The following is a 9,717-nucleotide window of genomic DNA, read 5'->3' on the forward strand; positions in this document are numbered from 1 at the left end:
TACCTGAACTGCTAGGAAAATGATAGAATGGATAATGAGAACCTTCAAAACTAGAGACGCCAAGCCCATGATGATTCTCTTCAAATCACTTGTGCTCTCTTGGCTGAAATACTGCTGTACAATAACGGCCCCCTTCAAGGCTGGCGACATTGCAGACCTGGAGAGTGTACAAATAACTTTCAAGGCACACATAAGTACGATAAGGCACCTAAACTACTGTGAACGGTTGAAGGTCCTTGATCTGTATTCCCTCGAACGCATGTGAGAGAGATACTTGGAAGGTCCAGGAGGGATTGATACCAAACCTGCACACGAAAATCACTCCCTATAAAAGCAAAAGACTCGACAGGAGATGCAACATTCCCCCGATGAAAAGCAGGGGCGCCACGAGTAGACTGAGAGACAACACAATAAGTGTCCGGGGCCCAAGACTGTTCAATTGCCTCCCAGCATACATAAGGGGGATTACCAATAGACCTCTGGCTATCTTTAAGAAGGCACTGGACAGGCACCTAAAGTCAGTGCCTGACTAACCGTGCTGTGGTTCGTACGTCAGCTTGCGTGAGCCAACAGTAACAGCCTGGTTGATCAGACCCTGATCCACCGTGAGGCCTGGTCTAAGACCTGGCCGCGGGGGCGTTGACCCCCTAAATCCTCTCCAGGTAAACTCCAGTTAATGACTCTTATTAGAGAAATACTTTCCATGAAGGAACAAAAATATTGTACAATATTTCCTGAAAATGGACAAATTCTTTGCAAAGAGAAGTATAAAATCGGTTTTCTTTTAGTTTCTACAAAAAACTCAGAGTAAGTGAGTCAATAGAATATTAGATTAATGAGAGACTTTAGTGAACATTAGAGTCACAGGAGGAAAGCACCAGTAAGCAAAAAAAGATAAGATGAAAAATTTTGACCCAGAATTAGTACTGAAAGTGTCCCAGAGAGGAAAATATCAAGTTGACTCACAAAAGAAAACGATGAGACGAGATAACTACATGTAACATTAACAAAAGATACGAGAAAATACATGGAAAATAAGCGGCCAGAATTATAAAACAAAAAAAAAAATCAGTGACAGAATGCTGCATCAGTATCCATCAGAAAGCAATTAGTGGTGCAAACACAAACAGCATTAAAAAAATGATTAATGGAATTAACACTGAAGATAGGACACTATTACGCAGTCTGCTGCAGTAAAAATATATTGTATAAAAAATCCTTCATAGTTCCGGGATAATTGTGAAACCGGACGCTCATTATTCCTGGTCAGTCAGGGTAGCCAGGGAAGAGGATAGTGAGGTGTTTTGTGCAATAGGTGAAGCACAGCAGATGGTTAATGTGAGTACTGGGTAAAGGTGAACTGGAGTGTGGTAATATTGGTTGTAGTAGAGTAGATTGTAGGTTGTGTATGTTATTTTAATGTTAATATGTATATTATATTTTTCTAGGGGTGAGTTTTTCTGTCCTTATAATAATATTGACTAATTAACGCTCCACATTTAATGTGAAGGTGCAAGCTGGACATAGAGTGGTTTCCTTATCAATGTTAAATAATTTAAATGCCCCTAGACTTGCCAGGTCATTTACCCTATAGAAGCCAGGACTTTTATTTAAGTTACGCAGTAAAAAGCGTAACAGACACCAAAGTTCTGCTAATATAACCAGAAAGTGGTAAGTCAGTAGGTAATGACAGTGACACCTGAGTGCACACAGGTCAGACACAGGTGCCACTGAATCATGAGTCAGACGACCGAGTGGTGATCCTGATATTATATAACAACTAGAAAGATATGTTAAGCAATTTCATGTTGTGTGAGAGATGAACACATCATACAGTCTGTATAATATATATATATATATATATATATATATATATATATATATATATATATATATATATATATATATATATATATATATATATATATATATATATATATATATATATATATATATATATATATATATATATATATATATATATATATATATATATATATATATATAGACTTTCGTAATGCTTCACGATACTAGATGATGCTACTCTTGTGATCAGTTCTCAAGTAAATCTCGAATAGATGATTGCCAGAAGTATTTCGGCAACAGTATTGACTGATTAAACAGTAGAGCGATAAGATTTGCTTGTACTATAAAACAAAGTTTAAAACCTTTCAACTTTTTTTTTATTTAATTCCACTATTTCATGAGATCTGTTTTATGAACATGTGAGCAATGTACTCAGTTTCCACATTTAGTCACATAATACTCACACGCAAGTCTCTCTTGAAGGATGATGACTGATTGTGAGAGTTTTTTCATGGAAAACTAAGGTATCTGAGTGTTACTTTTGGAATGTAAAACTATGGTGTCTGAGTATTATTCACTACCTTTTTTGAACTGCTCGCAATATAGAATAACAGAATAGTAGTCCTTGTTAGAACCATCTCCTCACATACATGAATATGCATTATATATTTATGTATAACCTCGAGTGCTCAGATATACTGCTGAATAATACTTGAATGCAAAGACTTGTTACGGTTTATTTTCTTATTATTTTATTGCAAAATACACAATCATCTCTTCTATTTCCCCTTCCCCCCGCACCCCAACTTCCCTCATCTTCCGCTTCAACCTCCTTTTAATCTTTTTGTTTCTCTCACCACTATTTTTTTCAATTCACGGCTTCTTCCTCCCTCCCCACAATCTTCTCTTTCCCTGACAACTCACTGTTACTCATATTATGGTTAACTGTGTTGACTCAGTGTGTCACTGTGACCTTATCCAATTGGTTCCAAGAGTAATTTCTTGGGACGATATTTAATAACCCGGAAGCTGAGGATGGTGGTCAGTTAGTTGTCTTACAGCACCACAACAGTCAACATGATAACTAACGTGTCTCTTACATTTATATAACTCAAGACATATATTATCATGAATTATACAATGCTAATGCCAAATACAAATTTCAAACCACATATATAATATGCAAACGTCTTGTCTTCAGATTGGTAAAGTTTACTCTCTGATTGTCCTGTGTGCATCACTGTGGTGGGAAGCACCGGCAGGATTGGTGGAGGCTACAGTGGCGGTGGTTTTCCAGGGCGTTGTGGAAGTGGCTTCAGCTCTGAATAGTGACATCATTTATTTATTAGTGAAAATTTAATGTTGATGCATAGTTTAAAATGTATTATTAGTACCAGTAACGTCCGTTTCATTAACATGAATTCAGTAAAAATGAATTTAAAATTAGTTTTAATTGTTAAACGTGAATAAACATATTTTTATGTATAATATTTACATGACTCTGCGTGACAAATTTGCATGACTGCTTTGGACGGGTTTTTAGAGATATTTTTGTCACATAGTGACGAGACTCGGAAAGTTCAAGTTTAATTGCTATTTAAAAAAAAATAATTTTTACAAATATGTGCAGTATGAATATTGTTTTAGTTAATTAAATATCCAAAAGAGGTAAAGGAGGCTTCAATGATGGCTCTTGAGGCCAATTTTGTGATATTAATGAGTAAAAAAGCAATACAAAAAAATAAGCATCGAATAGTTTTATTTGGGTTGAGATCATTTTCTTACAAAAAGGTTAACAATAAACTATTTTCCCTACAGCAGACGGCAAATAAAGAGAATTCTTCGCTTAATCAATAATCACTTAGAATATTTTCCAATTTTTTTCCCCAACAACATGATGTAATCAAGCGCAATTATTGCATTGAATCTTTAATATTATGAAGTCCTTTGATTTGTATTACCTGGAACACAGGCGAGAGACATACATGATAAAATACACTTGGAAAAATCCTAGAGGGATTAGTACCAAACTGGCACACGAAAATCACTCCCTATGAAAGCAAAAGACTCGCCAGGAGATGCAACATATTCCCAATGAAAAGTAGCGGCGCCACGAGTACACTGAGAGACAACACAATAAGTGTCCGGGGCCCAAGACTGTTCAACTGCCTCCCAGCATACATAAGGGGATTACCAATATACCCTGACTGTCTTCAAAAAGGCACTGAACAGGCGCCTAAAGTCAGTATCTGACCTGCCGTGTTGTGGTTCGTATGTCAGTTTGCGTGCGGCCAGCAGTAACAGCCTGGTTGATCAGACCCTGATCCACCACGGAGCGTGGTCTCAGACCGAGCTGCGGAGGCGTTGACCCCGAAACCCTCTCCAAGTAAACTCCACGTAGGTCAAAATATTTTTACAACAAAAATTAAACTACAAATACCTTAACCAAATATTTGTTTTCGTGAAACTTGCAGTTTGTTATTGTAATACATGAAAAATAATTTGAATCTCATAGTGGAAGATTATAAATTATATTTAGCTGTTGTGTGAGGTATATGTTTCTCAGTGGATATATGTTGAGAGTTTAATTTAATCCATATTTTATAGATTAAAATTTTTTTGTGTGGAGGTGAAAAAATTATGTTCAACTTTAATTACCTTCAGGTAATCAACAGCATTAAAATCAGATGAATAACCAATTGGATAAGTAAGACAGGAAATTAGAAAATATTGAAAACTTCATTACACGAGAATTTTTATTTAGAATTATGCAGAGTAAATATGAATTGATAAGAGTAATAGAACTGACAGGTGACACTTTTTTTCTGAGTTTGACTTAACTACATAACCTTTGTAACTTATTTGACGTAATAATCATATATGCAAACAATTCACAAATGATAAACTTCTTAAAATTCCTAAAAAATAATTGAAAACTGTAGCTTACAGCTCTAGTTACAAAATATAAACAGAAAAAATGCTAATGAATAAATTAGATGTCGCTGATCAAAGCTTATAAGTTCTAGTCCAAATAATGTGAATCTTAAGACATTACAGTGTGGTGAAAATCTATTGTTTATGGGATGGAAAATCCATGTCTGATGCACCTGCAAATAATTAGCCATTATAATATTAATAATGGAATACACAACCGACAAATGGATGAATAATATATATGTGTGACACTTGGATATCTTAATTACCGAAACGTTTTTTTCAGTCAAAGTGGCGTGCGTCAGGTACGTTACAGTTTATTCGACGTTCATCATACACTCATTGACAGGCTCTCTCAAAAAACAAACTGGAAATTCAAAATGGAGCAGGTTATCTACGAGCCACGCTGCTTTGTTAATTATCCAGTAGCGTGAGAGTTGGATTACCAGCCGGGGTAATGTGCTTGACCACCCAGCTGTCAGGTTAATCAAGCTGGTCTGGTTGACTCATACTCCCATGTCTATTCTCAGGTGCTAACCTGACTCACGAAATCGTAATGACACGATTGCAAACAAACGGTTTGGAGTTTTGAGACTCTGGTCGCGGGTTCTAACCCCGCCCGTGGTATGGTGTGTTAACCTGTTATGAGTGGCTCTTTGGTCTCTAGCTGTTTAGAATGTATTCCACGACCACTTCTAGGAAGTTGCTAGACTATTACTGTAAGTTTTCTTACAAAAAAAGGAAAATGTCTCCAACTATTCTAAAACATCGAAATATGCAGTAAAATCACGGCCATTAACAGGGAAAACAAGCATCCAGAGTTATAAAATTAGTAAAAGAATGCTTGAACAGTATCATGAGAAGGTGATAAAGGCTAGATCAATCAGCAGCATTAAAATATAAATACCAGAATTATCACTGAAGACAGGACACCGAAATCATACTTCATCAATAACTACAAACTAGTAATTCAATGGATAATGACAATGACACCTGAGGTCCCCACAGATCAAAGGTGCCACTGAATCATGAGTTAGACGAGCGATTGGTGATTCTAGTATTATATAAGAGCTAAAAAAGATATGTTATGCAGTTTTTTGTCATGTCAGATATGAACAAATCATACAGTCTATATTAAAAAAAATATACATTAGTCTCTTACATTATTCTTCACAATACCAAATGTTGTTATTATTGAAGTTTTACTCACAATATGAGTTATGTTTTTGCTTTGCATCAACAATGATTAACGAAATACTATAGTGATAAAATTTAATTTTTTATATAAACATAAAAATAAATATTCACCACAAAATTGTTTTCATATTTATTTCAGTCTGTTATTTCATGAAGTCTTTGTTTTTATTAACCTCTGAGTTATATACTCACTTTCGATATTTAGTTATTTACTCACACTAATCTTTTTACAAAGATGTTGTTTGGTTTGATAGGCATTAAGATGTCTGAGTGTGAGTTTTAGCATGTAAAACTATAGTATCTGAGCATACCACATGACTGCCAGAGTTTGTGAGCTGAATCACCACTTGTATCTTCCCTGACACATTGTATATTGGCTTCAAGAAGAGTCTGATCAGTTTTAATTGGGACAGTGGATGATAAACTTTGTTTAAACTGTTAGGCAAACCATACCACGGGAGGGGTTAGAACCCACGATCAGAGAGTCTTAAAACTCCAGACTGACGCGTTAGCCACTGGTATGGTTTGTTTGCAATCGTGTCATTGCGATTTCTTGAGTCATGTTAACTATTAGGCCATAATGAATGCCAGATTTTGAACTTAGTGTTGCTGCTTCTATGAAAGACGAACGTAACTACGAAAAAATACAAACCCATATTTATAGAAAACTAAAACAGGAAATATGAGTGCTATATCATAAATTTATTTCATTATTTACACCGATTTCCTTGTCTCGCAATCCACTCAACTTGTTCAAAATACAGAATAATAACTAAATTAGTCCTTGCCTAGATCATCACCTTGCATTCATGATCATACATTGTATATTCTTGAACAACCTCTAGTGATCAGATATATTGCTGAATAATACTTACGTGGAAAGCTTTGTTATATCTCATGTATTACGCTTCAGTATACAGTCATCTCTTCTAGTTCCCCAACAGCAACCCAACTTTCCCTCCTCCATTACCACCTCCTATTCAACCTTGTGCTCCTCTCACCAATATTTTGGTCAATACACATTTGCATTTTCCCCTCACCCTCCCTCTCTTCCCACAACCCTTCTACTGTACTCACAGTTCCCTGTTACTCATATCACAGTTAAATGGTGACTCAATCTGTTTGTCACTGTGACCTTATTCAGTTGTTTTCCCTGAGTAATTTCCTTGGACAGCTGAGTATAAATAACCCAGAAGCTGAGGACGGTGGTCAGTTGTCTCAGAGCACTTCAACAGTCAACATGGTAATTAAACCGTCTTCTCATCTTACATTGATATAACTCTAGTCATATATTATCAAGAATTATATACAATATTAATGCCAAATACAAATTGTAAAATATATATATATATATATATATATATATATATATATATATATATATATATATATATATATGTATATATATATATATATATATAATATGATAACTTCTTGTCTTCAGATTGGTAAAGTTTGCATCCTGATTGTCCTGTGTGTGATGATTGTGATGGCCAGCGCCGGCCGGTTTGGTGGAGGTTACAGTGGTGGTCGTGGTGGTTTTGGTGGAGGTGGCATCGGTGGAGGTGGCTTCGGTGGAGGTATGATAGTAACAATCGAATATTTCGAATGGAAAATTTAATATTATTATATATTATTAGTACCAGTAACGTCTTTCTCACTAACACGAATTCAGTCAATTGATCATTCGAGAAAATGACAATGAAATTAGTTTTAATTGTTAAAACACAAATAAAATTATTTTTGAGAATAATAGATCCATAACACTGTACGACATACATTTATTTATGAAAGAAATTGCCAATTCTTTTTCTATTTGACAGGAGGAGGAGGTTTTGGTGGTTACGGTAAGTTTTGTATTTTTGTATTTTTCGCCGTAAGATCGATGGCATGAATGAGGACGGAAAATATTAGGTGTGGAAAGAATTGACAAAAAAAAAAAGAATTGTGAGTACACTTTAACAGACAAGAAAGATTAGGTTGCTTGACTGTTTTGAATGGGTTATAAGAGTTTTGTCACATTTTATTAAAAAATATAACTTTAATTGATATTTAAATAAGTTAAATTCCTCTATAAATCAGATAAATTGCACTTTGCTTTTGAAAAGAAAGTAGTATGAATATCGCATTCCGTTTTGAAAGCCGAATATTTTCAAAGTTATATAACCCTCCACAGGAGGTAGCGGAGGCTTCGGTGGTGGATTTGGAGGTGGATCTGGACGCAGATATGGTGGTGAGTATATTTGTTCATGTTCTTATTAAGTAAAAAAATACAATATTCCTAAAAAAATAAAAGTCAACAATTTAATTTGGTTAAGAGTTAATTATCTTACCATAAAGCTGACTCTAAACTTTTTCTCTACAGGATACGGCAAATAAACAAGAGTCTTCGCTTAATCAGCAATCAATAAGAATATTTTCCAAATTCTTTCTCCAACAATATAATGTAATTAAGAACATTTATTGTATTGAACTTTACATACTATGAAATAAAATTTATTCCCTGCATTACATATTTGTTTCACCCTGTAAATATATATGTCTCCAAACTTATTATGTAATAAATGTGCAAGCAGCAACAGCAGCAGCTGCTAATTAGGCAATAAGGTTTATTATATCTAGTTTTATCAAGCAAAAATGGTTATAACTATGACCATAATTTTTAAAGGGGTGGACCGGTAAGGCAGCGGAAGGCTGGTTTACCGGTCCAATTGCTTCTTGTACATAATATTTTCGTAACAAAAATTATGTAGAATCATTCGTAATATATCGAAGTTGAATGATATTCCAAGACAAGTTTTCTTAATACACAAACATCAGCACTAAAGTTAATGCTTTTTCAGAATTCCAATAAAATTTAATGGCTGACTATAATATTTATTTTATTAACACATCGGCCGTTTCCCACCAAGGTAAGGTGACCCGAAAAAGGAGAAACACTTTCATCATCATTCACTCCATCACTGTCTTGCCAGAGGCGTGCTTAAACTACAGTTACAAAACTGCAACATTAACACCCCTCCTTTAGAGTAAAGGCACCTTACTTCGCATCTCCAGGACTCAAGTCCGGCCTGCCGGTTTTCCTGAGTCCCTTCATAAAAGTTACTTTTCTCACACTCCAGCTGCATGTCAAGTCAAGAAACATTTGTCTCTACTCGTTCCAGTCTAATGCGCTCACACACGCTTGCTAGAAGTGCAGGCCCCTGGCACACAAAACCTCCTTTATCCCTCTCTTCAGATTTATACCTTCTCCAAGTCATTCTATTTCGTTCCACCCTTTCTAAATATCCAAACCACCTCAACAACCCTTCCTTAGCCCTCCCTCTGGATAATACTTTTAGTAACCCAGTACCTCCTAATTTCCAAACTATGGATTCTCTGCATTATATTCACAATGCACATTGCCCTCAGACACGAAATTTCCACTACCTCCAGCCTTCTCCTTGTTGCAACATTCATCACCCATGTTTCACACCCATATCAGAGCGTTTGGTATAACTATACTCTCATAGATTCCTTTGTTTGCTTCTGTGGATAACATTCTTTGCCTCCACAGATTCCCCAGTGCACTACTCACCTTTTTCATCAATTCTATGATTCACCTCATCTTTCATAGACCCATCTGCTGACAAGTCCACTCCCAAATATCTGAATACATTCACTTCCTCCATACTTTCTTCTTCCAGTCTGATATATAACCTTTCATTAGCTAATTATTTCTATTATCATCACCTTACTCTTTCCGATGTTCACTTTTGATTTCCTTCTTTTACATACCCT

General features: G+C 35.4%; 1 protein-coding gene across 2 annotated transcripts; it reads left to right on the plus strand.

The window, feature by feature from the left end:
* The first annotated feature begins 5,036 nt into the window (after positions 1–5,036).
* Positions 5,037–8,445, plus strand: LOC128691524 (uncharacterized). 2 transcript variants are annotated; one of them, XM_070088998.1, is made up of 6 exons: positions 5,037–5,222; positions 7,112–7,180; positions 7,382–7,517; positions 7,761–7,784; positions 8,114–8,170; positions 8,303–8,445. In XM_070088998.1, the coding sequence occupies exons 2-6, from the start codon at positions 7,178–7,180 to the stop codon at positions 8,314–8,316; spliced, it is 234 nt and encodes a 77-aa protein (XP_069945099.1). In that variant the 5' UTR covers positions 5,037–5,222; positions 7,112–7,177; the 3' UTR covers positions 8,317–8,445. The 2 variants fall into 2 exon arrangements, with proteins under 2 accessions (XP_069945099.1, XP_069945098.1); XM_070088997.1 differs by lacking the exon at positions 5,037–5,222 and having other exon boundaries at positions 6,919–7,180.
* The last annotated feature ends 1,272 nt before the right edge of the window (positions 8,446–9,717 follow it).

This window comes from Cherax quadricarinatus, chromosome 26, assembly GCF_038502225.1.
Source record: "Cherax quadricarinatus isolate ZL_2023a chromosome 26, ASM3850222v1, whole genome shotgun sequence".
NCBI classification, from domain to species: Eukaryota; Metazoa; Arthropoda; class Malacostraca; order Decapoda; family Parastacidae; genus Cherax; species Cherax quadricarinatus.